The sequence below is a fragment of the Oryza sativa genome, chromosome 4 (assembly GCF_034140825.1).
Source record: "Oryza sativa Japonica Group chromosome 4, ASM3414082v1".
NCBI lineage: Eukaryota > Viridiplantae > Streptophyta > Magnoliopsida > Poales > Poaceae > Oryza > Oryza sativa.
In genome coordinates this window covers 5,293,439-5,311,740 of record NC_089038.1, presented here as the reverse complement: position 1 = coordinate 5,311,740, position 18,302 = coordinate 5,293,439, and the positions used below count along the sequence as shown (strand labels likewise).

Sequence of the window (18,302 nt, the reverse complement as noted above, 5' to 3'; positions counted from 1 at the left end):
TCTAAATATTTGGTTTCCACTCAAAATAAACGTGTGTTTGTTATTGCTGATGACCAAGAAGAGCTGAAATTATTGTCTTCTTTATGTACTTTGGGTTATATTGAATATGATGTTCTTTGTGATCTAAATACCTTACAGAAGAAAATTTATGATTTTCCATGTTATTCTTGGAACAATTATCATGTTATTGGTAAATATAATAATAGAGGATGTTATATGGTGCATCGTGTTTATATATGTTTAGATATGAATCCTCCTTTAAATATGGAAAAATATGAGAAACCAAATGGATCGTACAACATTGGTACTATTGGGATAAATTCACCTAACATTGTTTTAAAGATTGATGACAATATTTAAGAAGGGGAGTGCTATGCACTATTAAATTCGAAGGTCAAATCTCGCTATCATTTTAAGACATATTCATTCAGTAAGGTGAGTTGGTTTCCTCGTGATGTAAATTGGATTTATAAGGAACAAATGATGCTACACAATGATTGCTTGTTTGTTATTTTTTCAGTTGATCTCTCGTATGACGACAATTGCAATAAGAAACCGAGGACGGTTTCCAAACAAAGAGGGGAGGATGATGTGACCATCAAGTATATGCATACATCCAAGCATGAGAAATATAAAACATGGCCAAAGAATACATCGAGTGAATGGAGGATCTACAAGATATTAAAGTCCAATAAGTTTTGGAATCCAGTTCGGCCTCTGGAGACAGCACTGACTTCAAACGGACCTAGCGCCTTCATGCCAACTCCGATTTGGGTGATCTTGGACTTGATGGAAATCTTATCTTGCTACCTTTCAAACGCATCCAGTTTCATATCCAAATTCATTCCGAGTCAACGGGAATCGTCAAAAATGGGCAGTGTTGTTGCTGAAACCGAGCTTGGGCCTTGGGCCTTGTAATAGACTAGGCCTATCTCGGAAGTGTCTCCTTCCACCTCCACGAATTAGCACTTAACCATAGCTTTATTTTCCTCTATAGATAGCTTTGTACATCCTCAAAAACAATCGGGTTTTGTTTAGTTGAATTTTGCCAAGTGCCATTCACCTTGTCTCTAGTCCTCGTTCGATTAGTCGGCGACTATTGATTCAGAGCCCCCAATATTTGGTGTGTTGATTTGCCGGGTCGATTAGATCTACCGCTTCAATCGCAACTATTTATTTGTGCTTAATCACACCTATTTGTAATATTTAGATTTCATCTTATCTTGTTCTTGCAGTGTTCTCTCGTTTGCATTGCTGGGATCATCAACCGCACGTCACGGTTGGTACGACATCGTTTGTGGTGTAGCGATTGCACGACGTCCTGGACTTGTTCTGGTTGGTAGCCACGTCGCAAGCGTCACAGTCGATCAAAGCAAGAGTTATCCCCTCACCAGAAGATTGGGCCACGAGAGAGAGCGTCATTAGAAACCTTGTAAGCTGGCTAAATTAGGTTGTGCCCAATTTCCTTGATGTGGAGTACCTTGATAGCTTGGAGGAGAATAACCATATGGTGGATAGTTGCTTGGGGAACGAAATGGATAGAAATTATGTAAAAAATGTGGGTTGAAGCTTTGGGTAAACTGAGATTGGGGAAAATTATTGGGGAATTGTTGGGGAGGGGAGTTGTGGCAAGGCTTTTCTGTATGGTTTGGAGAGTCTTGACTGAGAAGATCTATGAATTTTTAGTTGGATGAATCCATCCCCTGATGAAATGAAGAGATACAAACTGAAATCTCTTGTTGGTCTGTTTTATAGGAGCATGGAGAAGGAGAGCTAACACCCAGCAGCAACGGCTACTTCAACAGACACCTGCTCACGCACCAACTGCTTTAGATTTTATATTCATTTGTACACGGTGAACTTTAAAAAGTATTGTATTTTATTTCCTTGTGGCCAGCCCATATAGCTAAGGACTACTTTAGCAATTAATGCCATATGAACTACCTCAAAAATGTATATGGCCTGTCCTTATAGCTGCATTTATTTCATAATGCCTACTTTAGTGATACATTGTGGATGCTCTAAGGCTGTGTTTAGATTCAGGGGTGTAAAGTTTTGGCGTGTCACATCGGATATACAGACATACATTTGAATTATTAAATATAAACTAATAACAAAACAAATTACAGAATCCGCCTATAAACTGTGAGACGAATTTATTAAATCAAATTAAACCATTACTAGTAAATGTTTACTGTAGCATCACATTGTCAGATCATAGATCAATTAGGCTTAAACGATTCGTCTCGCAATTTACACGCAATTTATATAATTAGTTATTTTTTTATTTATATTTAATATTTTATATATGTGTCGAAATATTCGATATGATACGGTGAAAAAAAATTCAAGAGGATCTAAACATGGCCTAAACCAATCGGTTAGAAGCAACGTTGAGTTGGATGGACATTTCCGTTGGGTACGACGACGTGCCCATGTCATGTCACTCATCCGTCCCATCCATCCACACACACTTCAATTCCACTGTAGCTTCACCTCTATTATTTCCCCCGTTCACCTGTCCCCTGTCGGTAGCTTCTACTAGTACCGAGGTAGCTGCTGCTAATTACCCCAAGCTTGAGCTAAGCTAGCTAGCCATGGCGACCAGGCTAGAGCAGTGCTGCTTGCTGCTGCTGCTGCTGCTCTGCTCCTGCAGCTCCGCCGCCGTGGCTGCGGCGTCGCCGGCGGCCATGAGCAGCAGCAGGAAGGCGGTGGATCGCCTGCCCGGGTTCGCTGGCCCCCTGCCCTTCTCCCTCGAAACAGGGTATTAATATAAGTTTAGTAGTACTAGTAGTAATCTTACGCTCTGTGTTGCTTGCTCGATCTGCTGTGATCTCTCTGAAATCCTGCATTCGATCTGATTCTGAATTCTGAGCAGTGATTAACTGCATGCTCTCCTATGCTCTGCTGTGACCTCTGAAACTAAAAAATGTTTCGGTTCGATCTTGTGTTGATGTTCTTAGGGCCTGTTTAGTTACTCCAAAACTTTTCTCAAAAACATCATATCGAATCTTTAAACACATATATAGAACATTAAATATAGATAAAAAGAAAAACTAATTGCACAGTTTATATGTAAATCAATAGACGAATCTTTTAAGCCTAATTAAACCATGAGTAGCCATAAGTGCTACAGTAACCTACATGTGCTAATGACGGATTAATTAGGCTCAAAAGATTCGTCTCGCGGTTTCCAGGCGGTTATGAAATTAGTTTTTTCATTCGTGTCCGAAAACCCCTTTCGACATCCGATCAAACGTTCGATGTGACATCAAAAATTTTCATTTCACCAACTCAATAGGCCCTTAGCGGTTTGTGGTTAAACTTTTCGGTCATCTAAAACCACTCTCAGGGCCCCTTTGAATTGAAGGAAAGACATATGAATTTTGGAGGATTTCAATCTTATAGGAAAATTTCCTATGATGCCCTTTAAAACAAAGGATTGAATCCTATCCAATCCTTTGAAATTCCTATAAAATGGACATTCCTATAGAGATTTTGGAGGAAATTTAGCAAGAGCTTCAACCTCTTGGTAACTTTCCTTTGAGTCTATCTCTCTCATCCAATTCCTGCGTTTTTCCTACGGTTCAATCAAACGGTCATTCCTGTGTTTTTCCTGCGTTTCCTCGAAATCCTATGTTTTTCCTATTTCTACGTTTTCTCAATTCCGCGATTGAAAAGGGCCCTCAGTGGTTTGTGCTTGTGCGTGGTGCTTGATCGTGTGTATTTCGATGTGTGTTTTTTCTTGTAACTTTTTTTTCCTTCTTACTAAATTTGGATGGCCTCCTTCGATCTTTCCGGTGAAATAAGAGGATCTTGTGTTGATGCCTGATGAAGATTATGTATACGCGGCATGCATGCGTGGCATGGCATGGCATGACAGGTACGTGGCGGTGGGCGAGGCGAGATTCTTCTACTACTTCATCGAGTCGGAGAGGAGCCCGGAGGAGGACCCCGTCCTGCTCTGGCTGACCGGTGGGCCCGGATGCTCTGCCTTCTCCGGACTCATCTACGAGATTGGTAATGTACTAAAATACTTTACGGTTTTGCTAAAATTTTATCACAGATATTAGGGCTAGTTGCAGTCGATTTTTTGAGCCGTTTGATGCTCTCTCTAATCCGTGTAAGAGTAACAGTTTGGACACGAACTGATTAAGGAACACGGCTAGTTAAGGCAGTAAAATTGGAAGCGTGCTTGGGTGTGGGGCTATGGCACAAGTTAATTCAACTGTTGCTACGATGAATGTTACAGCTAGGCTAAGAATGGCAAATCCAGTTTATTCAATTGAGATAGATTAAGCATTACAGCTGCTGTAGTGGAAAAAAAAATTCGGCTATTTTTTAGTCTAAAATATGTCGACATCTAGATAGATAATCTCATTTTTTTTATTAGTACTGTACCCATGATACTACTACAGTACTGATCCCATCACATGACTGTAGTTTTGGAAATTGAATTTTTTGCATTTTCTATGGACATATTCAAGCTTGCTCCTTCAAGCCATTTTCCCATGGTCAACCAAGTATTTCTATTTTCTAGAGCACATATGTTCTACATCTGGTATCTTAGCCCCCTGGCCTCTCTCTCTGCCTTTTCTTATAAGTAGCACTTGGCCCCTCTCCATCTCTAAAACACTTAGGCAGCGTTTTTGGAGGACATTGAGGGAGAAAGCATCTCGTTTTCCGCACGCACGCTTCCCAAGCTATTAAATGGTGCGTTTTTTACAAAAAATTTCTATAGGAAAGTTGCTTTAAAAAATCATATTAATCCATTTTTAAAATTTAAAATAGTTAATACTCAATTAATCATGAGCTAATGGCTCACCTCGTTTTGCGTATCTATCCAATCTCCTCAATCCCCTTCTCCTCAAACACACCCTTACTCCCTTTGTCAAAAACAACTGATGGGTCTCTAGAAGTTAATCATTTTTAGGACGAACAGAATACGTGCATGCTATAGCGAAGTCAGGATGGCATAGGCAAAATATTCTTAAACGATTTAACAGTGCTGTCATATTATTATTATTATTATTATTATTATTATTATTATTATTATTATTATTTGGTTATGTGCAGGCCCTCTCTTTTTTGATTTTCATGGCCACAAAGGAGGGTTGCCTACTTTGCACTACAAGGCAAACTCCTGGACCAAAGTTAGTACTCCTTTTCTTGTACAAGTATATGAACAATGAAATACATAACAATTTCTTGTCTCTATTTCATATCTTAGCAGTAATTAGGTATCAAGAATTAATGTAAAAACTCTTGTTAGCATCCATAGCCCCAAACATCAAGCTCAAAACATATATAAATGTCTCTTGATTGAGGAAGATGCTTAATTTTCTTTCAGTTTGGTTCTCTGATTGCAGATAAGCAATGTTATCTTCGTCGATTCTCCACCTGGGACTGGCTTCACATATGCCACCACAGCCGAAGGACTCAAGTCCAGTGACACCATTGTTGTTCACCAGCTCTACACTTTCATCCAAAAGGTTCAATACACAACACAAACTATATGCTCTAGTACATGTGTTATATTTCTATTTCTAGTTCGCCGAGGATTTTCATTCCTCTTCGCTGTGAATTTGTGTTCTTTTCTAAGAATATATTGAACTGTCTGCCTGCAGTGGTTTGACGATCATCCACAATTCTCCTCGAATCCGCTCTATGTTTCGGGTGATTCTTATAGCGGTATAATTATACCTACTCTCACCATGGAAATAGCTAAAGGTAATTAACTTATATTTTGATCATCCTTCTTCACTCTTATATCAGTGAACATACAGGGCTAACTTTACTGCTCTGTTCATATTCTTTTTTCACTGATTATTTTTTTTCTTTTGTTCTAGGAAAAGAATCCAGCGACGAGCGGCATCTTAATCTCAAGGTTCAAGGTTTTCTTTTGCTTTTTGGTGACATGAATTTCTTTCAATTCACTTAATGCTATTTTGGTACAGCTTTTATTCTATTCTGAGGTTTAGCATACCGGTATTTTGCTCTGTTCAGTTTTCTGATATCCCAACAGTGGTAGCTACACTCCAACAGTCACACTCTCTTTGTGAAATAAAATCTTCAGATATTATGCCATAGAATTTAATGGTACGATATTTGTTTTGACATTGTTAATCTATTATCTTTTGATTATCTGTGAACCTTATGAAATGAGTGATCAACATGATACCTATGTGAAAGTATACTATGATTCTAATTTATGTTTGTTTGAACGAATATTCAGGGTTACATTGCTGGCAATCCATTGACTGACACTACCCATGATGACAACAGTAAATTTCCCTTTCTTCATAGTCTGGGAATTATAGATGATGAACTATATGAGGTGAGATAAAGAAGAAACATGACTTTATCATGTGCTGTTTTGTTTCTATTATGATTTCGGACATAGAAATCGGACATAAAATTTTCGAATATCTAGGGGTATGGTTTTGCTTGGTTGTTTGGCTAGCTACCACTTGATTGAACTATCAATTCAAAAAAATACATTTCGATTGAATTAATAAAATGTTTCCATATCAGATTGGTAACCAATACCGTAGAAACATCGAAATTGATTCAACAACTACTTAATTTACATTGGTATTTTTATCACTGTGTATATAGGTTGCTCGGAAGAATTGCAAGGGAGATTACATGACCCCTCCAAACTCTCAGTGTGCCAACTCTGTCCAAGCCATCAGGGATGTAAGGCACCCATCTACTACTTTCGGAAAAAAAATAATTTTAGTGAATGACATATACATAAATAATATGGCACATGTATATTCCGTTCTCATTATTCTTTTTGGAACTATACCAAGTTGATGTGAATGATAATAATATGCAGTGCATAAGGGATGTGAATGATTTACACATCTTGGAGCCACGCTGCGAGGAAGATGGAATAAGCCTCATGTCCGACAACTCGGCTTCATCACACGATAGAAGAACAAAGCTACTTGAGTCGGCAGTTTCGTCCATTTGTAGGGTAAGAAACAAATATCTCTTACTTCGCGGTTACGCTTTTTATGTCTTATTGCTGACACTAAGAATTTAGGATTTGAAATTCCATATAGTATTTATCATTGTGGTTGTAATTCAATCTTTTTGTTGTATTTCATTTGACTGCAGAATGCCACCTATGTTCTGTCCAAAATATGGGCAAACGACGAAGCTGTAAGGGAGAGTTTGGGTATTCACAAGGTAAGGTAATTTTATATAATTAGTGATGTAAATAACTACTTAGAGGTAAAAACAACTGTTGTGTACTACACTGCAGGGGACAGTAACAACATGGGAAAGATGTAATCATGACCTTCTTTACAAAAAGCAAATCGTTAGTTCAGTGGAGTATCATTTAAGCCTGATTACCCAAGGATACCGAGGCTTGGTATACAGGTAATGGAGTGGGCTAGATAATATTTTTTTTTTAAAAAATGTAACAAAAGGAGATATATTTAACTGAAGAATCAGCCACTAAGAATTGATATTAGTATTAGAGAAATTTTACGGTACTTGAGAAACTACTAGTACTTGTAGGTAATAAATTTTGCACTAAAATTGTTTGGTACATCGAGCTACTACAGAGGTACCTCCTGCTATCTTCTTAACATGATAAAATTTAACTTAGCCTCAGGTGAATTATTTTTCTTCTGTTTCCTTTGCCCTAGGTCGACCATATTAATATTCCTTGATTTGATCTTGCAGTGGAGATCATGACAGTGTAGTATCTCTTATTGGCACCCAAGGATGGCTTAGATCTCTTAACCTGTCCATCACACATGGTTGGCGACCATGGTACGTCAACAGCCAAGTGGTAGGGTAAGTAAGTACTCCCTCAATAGTTGGTTAGCTCAAAATTGAACTAACCAACGTCAAACATGGAAGGAGGTAGTAAGGATCAGAGCACTATATATTCTACTGTTCCATGCATTCACTGTCGGCAGGGTTAAAATTCCCAACTACCACTGGGAACCAGTTCTACATGTTCGGACAGAGATAACACAAACCGGCTGGTCTTTTTATTGTTAAATCCAATTCAGTTCTCATAAATTAAATTTGTGACCAGCAGGCCGCAGTCAACAGTTTTCTGTGAGTCGAGATTTCAGTCCTTTACCATCAATTTCTATAAACTCACATATATAGTTTAACACCATAAGATTTATATTTCAGATTCATATCATGAGAAATATTTTGATAATATATAAATTCACATGTTATTAAACTACATGGATTTCTAAGAATTAATTGTCAAAGATTAGCCTATATTGGGACTTAGCAAAGATTTCCTGTTGGCCATGGGTACCCCTATAACCTCAGTGCGAACTTTTTTCACTGAGTTATATTATATGAAATGAAAAAGGGCCACTCTGACAGTTGTTTTCGTTTGGATAAAATTATGGAAATATGAAAGGGAAAAGGGCAATTTCTTAATACTTTTCTTCAGAGGCAACTTATGGAAATATAATAGAAAAAATGGCTATTTCTAATAATAGTTTTATAAGGGCAATTTATAGAATTATAAAATAAAAAAAATCCTTTATTGGGAATTGTTTTCTGAAGGGGCAGATTATGGATATGTAAAAGAAGGCGAAAAATGTCAAAATAAAAAAAAAGATAATGTTCTCAGGGTGTGTTTAAAGTTTAACTATGATGAATCTATGGATTATTTGGAACATCCATTTAGTTAATTATATATGCAATAATGTTATGTTATGCATATATTAATGTCCTGTACATTCATTTTTTCTAATTTTCCTAGGTTCACAAGAACTTACTCCAATAACTTGACATACGCAACTGTGAAGGTATAGTATTTGCCTATTTGGTGGATACTCACATGCATTGATGCTTTCAGTTATTAAATTTAGGCCTGAAATTTATAATCTGAGTGATTGATCAGTGTGCATGAATATGTAGGGTGCTGGGCACACAGCCCCGGAGTACATGCCAAAGGAGTGTCTTGCTATGGTTGATAGATGGCTTTCTGGGGAACCTCTTTGATCAATCCAGTAATTAGGAGTCTGTTCTCTTAACTAAGATTCTCTTATTTATATGTGTTCTACTATTTTTTTTTTCTATTCTGACTCGCTTATTCTATCTAGCTGAGCCATTCATTCCTTTCTATAAAATAAAGATAATTAAGGAGACAGAAAAAAAACAAATAAAGAAACAAACGTATTGAATACACAAACAAAAAGAGAGAGGAAATCAAAAGGAGAGAGAGGGATTCAAACCCTCGATAGTTCCTAGAACTATACTGGTTTTCAAGATCGGAGCTATCAACCACTTAGCCATCTCTCCACATAATTGGTTATCAACATATATACTCTTGCAATTGAAAATAGTTCCATGAGCAAAAGCGTGCCACACGAAGATTCTACAATAGCATGTATTGAAGAACCGGTAAAAGAAATTTTACTAAATTTGAAAGAAATTATATTGAGAAGTAATCTTTGTGGAGTTAGAAACGCATCAATTTTTGTCAAAGGTCCTAGATACATAACTGCTGAAGATAATATCTTATTACCTTCCATAGAAATCGTTGATATGACACAACCTATAGCTAACTTGACAGAACCCACTGATTTAACATCAAATAACAATTAATAGCAGGTCGAATTATGGCATTAAATCGATCCGCGGATAAGAATATTTGCCCACCTGAAATGGAGATTACATTAGTAGGAATATAGACATAAACATCTTCAGATTGAGTCTCAACTATTGACAAAGCAGTTATAGTCTCAACTATTGACAAAGCAGTTATACTTTCTTCCCCTAAAAGAGAATTTAATGTAGCGGATCTTTCTAAAATACGTGAATGCAAATAAAAAGCATCCCCTGGGTAAGCTTTGTGGCCAAGGAGTCTTCTTTATGGAATGGACATTTGGCGATAAGCTCGTGCCCGTTTGGAGAGATTATCGTAAATTATTAAAGATGCAGATGCAGAAATAATGCTGAGTACTCCCTCCGATCCGTTTCATCTTTCATCTTATAAGACTCTTTGTCTTTTGATTTTCTTAAAGTAAAACTTCTTAAAAAAATTTAGCAGCATCTACATGAGCAAATTAGTCTCATTAAATGTAACAATATTAATGGATATATTTCGACAACTTGTTTGTTTTGTGTTGAAAATGTAGCTATATATTTGTTTTAATTTGGTCAAAAAATCTATGGATGGAGCTAAATTTTATACATTTTCTTAATTATTTATCTGTTGGTGTGATAATTATTTGTACTTATTATTTCATATGTGGCTACTGTTTTGGATAATCCAAATAAACTCCTCAGTGTTCGGGATGGCAGCATGGTGAATTGTAAGCTTTTCTGTCTTGTTAGTTGCAGGATTAAATAAACTGGCATGCTCTGAACCCGATTTTGAGGACATACATTAAAGTTAAGTTAAGCAAATCTACCTTCATATCTCTCCATGCTACAACGCACGATACTATTTCTTCCTTCCTCCCCCTCCCCCCACCCTATTTGGTTCTTTGCGCCATCTTGTTGCTACTTGATGGCGGTGCCATCGTCTTTCAGCCAAAGCTCCACCCAATGATGGTGGCGCCTCCCCAAGCTCCATGATGCGGATCAAAGTTTTCTTTTTTTTGACCGTATTTTTTTTATTTTAAAGATTATAGAGCCGGTTCTGGAATGGAATAGAACTGACACCTATGGGTGCTCTGTAGTGGTGAGTTTATAGTTCGCACTACAAAATAAGGTATTACGATATGATTAATTAAATATGAATTATTATAAAATTAAAAACATTTAGGGTAAGCGTATCCAAGGTAACAAAGAGATCGAGCATGCGCAGCGTGAAATTTAGAGGGGTTTATATAAAAGAGAGAGACAGATGGAATCGATCCTACACATTGGAGTGATTTTTTTAGCTACTTGCAACATCTTTCTTTTATTAACCGTGATGGGTCCCATTCATATTATTTTTGATGGTGCCTTTTTACCCTGCAGATATTTTTGCAAGATGCCATCCCTGCCGTGGGGCCCTCCATAAGGACCTTCTCCATTTCTAAACAATACATATGCTCTGAATATGCAAAAGCCAAACGAGCTGTAGAACTCAGCCATAGTTTTCGTCGTATAATTAATGTTGGAAAGAGTATTATTTATATTCCGTTAATAAATTAATGGACTGAATGAGACTTAGCTTATGTGATACTCCCTCCGTCCCACAATATAAAGGATTTTAAGTTTTTACTTACAATATTTGACCACTCATCTTATTCAAATTATTTTTGCAAATATAAAAAACGAAAAATTGTGCTTAAAGTACTGTAGATAATAAAGTAAGTCATAAATAAAATAATTAATAATTTCAAAAAAATTTGAATAAGACGAGTGGTCAAACGTTATAAGCAAAAAAAACTCAAATTCCCTTATATTATGGGACGGAGGGAGTATGAATTATTGCAGTAGATTACTGGATAACATCCATGGTCTCCTCCAGCCCGTTTCCCGAAAGATGCCACTATCGCGTTGCAGATAACATTTTCTATCCAGGGCAGGGTCTCAATGCTAGTAAATTAAGAAAACAATAATAAATAAATAAAATAAATGCAATTTTACGCTCTTTAAAAAGAAGCAAGAGAACTCCAGGCTCCAGTAATCAATCTTATCAAGATCTTGAGTCCAAACAATCCCTCAACCCGTGCACTCTGCCATTCCGAAAGTCAATAATGTAAATCTAGTTAAAATCTATATTTTTTGTGGAAGTAGTTAAAATCTATCTACAATAAATGTCGAAACAAGATTTCGGCAATACTAAAAGGGGTGACTATCAAGCTAGAAAAGTGAATGGGTTTAGAGACAAGGAATTTTATACAGGTTCAGGCCTTCTTAATAAGAAGTAATACCCTACTCCTGTCCGGGGATTGATCCACCGAGTATATTATTGATCGTATGATCTGGGAGAAAAATCGTGCCTCAAAAGGCACCCGGACCCCTTCTTATATAGGGGAAGGGGTCCGTATTATAAAGTACATCCCATATCCCTAACGGAATAGGTAGTTACAGATAAGATACAATCGTAACCGACCTAACGGAATAGGTAGTTACAGATAAGATACAATCGTAACCGACTAGGACCCCGGGTATTTCCTTGACATACAAGTTTGGAATTTAACCCAAGTCCCTTTAAAGATATTCTATCTATACATGGTACCCCATACCCAATCGGATATACATGTCGTGTGGATATGGGGTATCCATAATCTCCACAGTAGCCCCTGAGACCTTTACAGTCGACGAAATAGTCTTCTCTCGTAATTCAAAACGATAATCCGATTGCTTCAACTTCCTTTGCCTTGTTCTCCCGAGTACTAAAATCAAAGACTGTAAAGGGCTGAAAATAGAAAAAATCAGGTGCATCGACTAGATGCACCTAATTAGGTGTAGCCCCCGACTATGTGATTAGTTAAATAAAAACTAAACATATAGTCAAAGTGCATTAAAACATCCATCCGAGTGGTTTTACAACCGAATCATCCAAGGGATCATATAGCTAAGCATATGCGGCGTTTAATAAAACATCCAATCGACTGCTTTAGCTTTAATACATCAAAAGGGAGATATAGAAGAGGCCTGAGTGAGAAACACTCTAAAGGTCTATAAATCAACACATCTGATAAAATCCGAGTAAAAACTCTCAAAAAGATCTATCAAATGTGATATAAAGCATGATAAACGTCGAGTCTAAATAGCCTAAGCTACGACTCACGCCATTACCAAAGTAAGCATATAACATGCCGAGAGAATGACCATTTAAAACCGGTCATCTCAATAAGACCCGAATAGATTTGTAGCCTAAAAAGGCCTACAAAATTAGTATAGCACTATTCTGTTGGGCACCTCTTTATTTGCATTGTAGTAATTTCAAAGAATTATCTAACTGCGTCAAAAAGGATTTTAGCAGCATTGGGCTATTCCGTCATGAGCAAATGTCGCCAAAGCAAAAACAAATGCCTAAGTCCCTAAGGATCACAACCAGCCACGCTGACAATAAAATTGGGCTGAAAGTACTGTTTAGGCCCAGGCCCATTAGCACCTCCCGATACCCTAGCGAAATAAACGCCGAAGCGCCGTTTCGTCTTCCCCGCCGAAACCTCCGCCACTTTCCCCATTCTCCGCTACAGTGCAAAACCACACCGGCAAAAGCTAGGGTTCACAAATCCACTCCAATCCATCTCTCTAGAGCTTCACAGCTCCCACAAAAATCTTCCGCGCAACCATCGTATCAACCTGCCATCCATTCCTGGCCATTTCCAAATCAAATCACATCATCCAACTCGCATCCATGGCAGAGAAGAGAGAAAGCTTCGAAAGTCAGTGGGCGCCCTCTGATGTTACGGAGGAAAACTTGAAAGAGATTGTGGCGCATGGTGTCCTTCCGGCGAAGGAGATCATTGGCTGGCGTCCGGCGTGTGGCGAAACGTTCTTGACCCCGGATACACACGAGGTCGTTGTATTCTCCCATTTCTTTTATGGTGGTTTTTCTCTTCCAACCTCTAAGTTCTTCAGGGGAATTCTGGAGTTTTACGGGATTAGCCTGCATCATCTGAACCCCAATTCCATAGTTCACATCGCCAATTTCATCCATGCTTGCGAGGCTTTCCTGGGTATTAGGCTGCACTTCGCCTTATTCCGCCGCATCTTCTTCCTCAAGCCCTAGCCAAACAAGAGCAAGCCGTGCGTTGTTGGGGGAGCCAGTTTTCAATTAAGGGGAACCTTGAGCCAGAAATACTTCTCCATGCCCTTCAAAACCTCGAACAAGGGCTAGCATGCAAATTGGTTTTATGTGCAGAATCCTGAACCAGCGCTTCCTGAGTACTCCTGCCTTCTTCCAGTATACCAAGACACCTGGAACTCGCTTCCAATGGGAGATGAGGCTGCCCAAGCACTTTCTCTGATGGATCGCATGCTGAAGCTCAAAGAGCAGGGTCTGCAAGGGGAACAAATCACCCGACATTTTATCAAGAGCCGGCTGGCACCAATCAAAGAGAGATCTCGCACGGCCTTTGAGTTTGATGGCAATCATGACCCCAACCGTGAAGATCCAGAATCTCTTGAGTTTAAAATCATGAAGGAGAGAATGTACAAAATCTTTTCAAACGCTATCGTGGTTAGCTATTCACACTTGCTGCCAATGGTGCCATATAATGCTTTCAACCCTCCTCCACCGGTATGTATCAGACATCTCGGCCTCTCTCATAACATCCTTTTATCTTTTGCAAGGTTGACTGAAAACTTGAAATATCATACATAGGAATTTTCCTTGATGAAATCTGATCCCCCAATCGCTCAGCACCGCTCACCCCATCGGCAGGCTAGTCAGACTAGTGGAGGCCCGAAAATCTGGTCTGACGCTCAACCAAACATCTCAAAGCCGACTAACCAGTCAGACTCTCGTAAAAGGAAATTAGTTCTGAGTGACGACGAGGGTGACAATGTTGAAAAGACTGGCAACAAAGAGGTGACTGGAAAACAGCCAAGACAAGCTAACACGAAGAAGAAAACATCCAGTCGTCCCATACCAAAAATCAGGAAGTCGTCGAGATACAAGTCATTTAGCAATTTCTCCTGTATCGCGAAACATTTACTATCGAAGTAGTGTTAACAGCATATCTCAAATCTATAGGAAGCCATCTGACATCGATCCTTCTGGAAAAGACTCTGAACCGACTAGCGTGGAGACTGGTCCTGTGACAGAAACCGGGCCGACTGCCGAAGATCGCCCGAGCAATAATCAACCGGCAACCGACAATGTAGAGGCCAGCAACGAGCCCCCGCCTGGAAACCAGTTGGCCAAAGCTGAAATCAGTGGTGATCAGGAGCCCCAGACTGGAAACCAGTCAGGTAAAGAACAAAATGAAGACATCCCGGAAATAGAGGCTCAAGCAAGCAGCCCTCCCCAAAAAGATACCAACACCGACCCGAAGTCCAGTTCATCCGATAGGGTGCAAGGGCCTACTCGTCCTCAACCAAAGATCATAACAGGTAATCATCTCTTCTAAATTCATTTTGATCCGACAAACTTTCTTCGATTGCTTTATCATCGTCCGTGAATATGTAAGGCCCAATGATCGGTGACGAAAAGGAAGTTCTTCGGATTCAGTCAGCTGAAGATTCTCGTCCACCCATCTTAGTTAAATGGTGGGATGATGAAATGCGGCCACAAGGGATTGTAATCAATAAACAGAAGGAAGACGAAGAAGTATCTTTGCTTACAAAGACGCTCAATCAGGCCATTCGTCTCGTAAATGTATGTCTCTTGACACATAGCTTTACTCATCCTGTTGGCCACTTTACTGAATAGAGATGAATTTGTAATGCAGAGAATCCATCTTAGGAATGAAGCAAAAACTGCAACCCTTGAGAAACTAGTTCCCCACCTTGGAACCCTGGAAGCAACCAGAGCCCAACTTCATGAAACCAAGGAGCTTGCCAGAAAAACTGAACAAGATCTCAGGGACTGAATCGCCGAGCTCCAAGATTCCAATTTTGAGCTGAGTGGTACATCCAAAGGTAACCTTTATTCCTGTCTGACTTATTTCAAGCTGCTATCCATATGTAATTAACCAATGGAAAGTATTATAGTGCAAGCTGCCAAGATATCCAAGCTAGAAAAGCGAATCAAGGCTCTGGAAAAAGACAAGGGTGAATTGACCAAACAAAGGGACTCGGCTCTGAAAGACGTCGAAGGTACTTGTAGCAGAAACTTCAGAACCATTCTTGTCTTCGTGCCCCATCATTGACGTGAATCATTTACGCAGATCGCAAAATTAAATCTCAAGCTCAATTCGACGTCTTGGTCAACAAAATTAAGAAGCTTGAAGGAGCTAGGGATGAGGTCGCCAACACCGCTACACCACTTATCCAAGCCATGTTTTTTAATAAAAATGGTCCGAGTTCATTTGATGTTGTTGAAATCTTCGACAAGCTGAGAGCTGCTCCGGATACATATTTTAAGAACATCAAGGAAGCTGGATGCATGGGGGCGAGCATGGCATTGGCAATGACCAAGTCCTTGTACCCGAAGATCGACATTGATGCCGTCGACGGCTTTGCAGACGGGACAAGTGAAGAACACGCCCTTGACCTCATCGATGATGCACAAAAGATTGCCGACAAGATCGCTGCGGATGTAGTTGAGGGGTTTCAGGACAACAACCTCGGGCCGACTGGGTCTGATGATTTTGATGATGAAAAAACTGAGTCTTATTGACATTGTATAGTATAACTTATGATGATGGAGGCACAATTTGTACAATACTGATGAATTTATGCTGTGCTTGATAATTTAAACTTAGCTTCTGATTTCTTAAAAGTTTTTGTCAAACCTTATTGAGCCTAAAACCCGCAAAAGTTCTTAAAAACCTTCAGTCCTCACTGACTAAGCCAAAAAATCGAACAGAGCAATGATAAATCAAGTAAGCAAATTGAATTGATAAGAATCACACTCCATTATTATTATAGTAGCCCCCGACTGGCAACTCAAGGAGCAGCCTGACGTTGGCAGTCAAAGAGGGAAAGGATATACAAAAGTAATGCCTAAGCATAAAAACGACGAAGATGCTCAATATTCCAAGAGTTGTCAACGTGAGTATCATGAAGGTCTTCATGCTTGAGTCGATAAGAACCTGGCCGAGTAACTTCAGAAATTATGAACTGTCCTTCCCATAAGGGAGATAACTTGTGCCGATCTCGTGTAGTTTGAATTTTCCTCAAAACCAGGTCTCCGACTAAGAAAGCCCGCGATCGAACATTGCGGTTGTGATAACGTCGCATCCCTTGTAAATACCGAGCCGACTGAATTAAGGCTGCTTCACGGGCTTCCTCCAGTCGGTTGAGATCATCAACTCAGTCTTCTCCGTAGCGTTCCTCCTTGAAGTTGTGAAATGACAATGATTCGAATTCTACCTCGCTTGGCAACATTGCTTCCGCACCATAGACCAGGAAAAACGGTGACTGGCCCGTAGCCCGACTGGGTGTAGTGCGCAGAGACCAAAGTACAGACGGCAGCTGATCTACCCATTTGCCAGCATAGGGATTCAGTCGGTCGAAAACTCGTGCTTTAATTCCTTGAAGTACCATACCATTGGCGCGTTCGACTTGTCCATTGCTCATGGGATGCGCTACGGAGGCATAACAGATTTTGATGCCGAAGTCTTCACAGAAATTTTTAAAGACACCGCCAGTGAACTGAGTACCATTATCGGTGATGATCTGGTTAGGTACTCCAAACCGGTGCACGATGTTGATGAAAAAATCTCTAGCCTTGTCTGCTGTAATCATGACGACTGGTTTGGCTTCAATGTACTTGGAGAATTTGTTAACAGCTACAAAAAGATGAGTGTAACCACCAGTAGCCTTTTTGAATGGGCCAACCATGTCGAGCCCCCAAACCGCGAACGGCCAGGATAACGGGATGGTTTGCAACTCCTGAGCTGGTAAGTGAGTCTGTCGGGCAAAAAATTGACAACCTTCGCATGTCCGCACAATTTTGTCAGCGTCGGATACAGCAGTAGGCCAGAAAAAACCCTGCCGATTGGCCTTGCCAACAATGGTTCGTGCGGCAGCGTGATTGCCGCAGATGCCTGGATGTATATCTCTTAGCAATTGCCTCCCATCCTCCAAAGACACACAGCGTTGCAGAATCCCTGATGGGCTTTTCTTGTACAGCTCAGTCTCATGTATGACGTAAAGCTTGCTGCACCTGGAGATCCGCTCGGCTTCGACTTTATCTTGAGGGAGTTCTTGCTTGGTCAAAAATTTGATGAGGGGCTCTCTTCAGTCGGCTTCGATCATGTTTACTTCTTGAGTGTTCATGGCCTCGGTTGTTTCTTTCCTTAGTACGGTTGGTTCATAAAGATATTCAACAAACACATCAGAAGGAGTTGCTTCTCGCTTCGAATCGAAATTGGCCAGTCTGTCGGCTGCATCATTGTTATGTCGAAGAACATGGGTTAGCTCGAGGCCATCAAACTTATCTTCTAACTTGCGTACCTCATGCCAATAAGCAGCCATATTATCATCAAGACAGGACCACTCTTTCATGACTTGATTAGCAACCAACTGAGAATCTCCATGAACTATCAGATGCCGAATTCCAAAAGACACCGCGATCCTTAATCCATGAAGAAGCGCCTCATATTCCGCCACGTTATGGGACGCAGAAAAGTGTATCCACAATACGTAGCTCAACTTTTCTCCAGTCGGGGAAATCAGGACAATTCCTGCTCCGGTGTCTGAAAGCCTCTTTGACCCGTCAAAATGCATAGTCCAATACTCCA

General features: G+C 39.7%; 1 protein-coding gene across 2 annotated transcripts; it reads left to right on the top strand.

The window, feature by feature from the left end:
- The first annotated feature begins 2,497 nt into the window (after nt 1–2,497).
- LOC4335083 (serine carboxypeptidase-like 10) lies at nt 2,498–11,165 on the top strand. 2 transcript variants are annotated; one of them, XM_015779591.3, is made up of 15 exons: nt 2,498–2,764; nt 3,884–4,020; nt 5,077–5,153; nt 5,370–5,492; nt 5,628–5,730; nt 5,850–5,887; nt 6,236–6,337; nt 6,619–6,699; nt 6,842–6,982; nt 7,126–7,197; nt 7,274–7,392; nt 7,702–7,815; nt 8,756–8,801; nt 8,914–9,015; nt 10,966–11,165. In XM_015779591.3, the coding sequence occupies exons 1-14, from the start codon at nt 2,598–2,600 to the stop codon at nt 8,995–8,997; spliced, it is 1,404 nt and encodes a 467-aa protein (XP_015635077.1). In that variant the 5' UTR covers nt 2,498–2,597; the 3' UTR covers nt 8,998–9,015; nt 10,966–11,165. The 2 variants fall into 2 exon arrangements, with proteins under 2 accessions (XP_015635077.1, XP_015635076.1); XM_015779590.3 differs by lacking the exon at nt 10,966–11,165 and having other exon boundaries at nt 2,499–2,764; nt 8,914–9,074.
- Nucleotides 11,166–18,302: the final 7,137 nt, after the last annotated feature.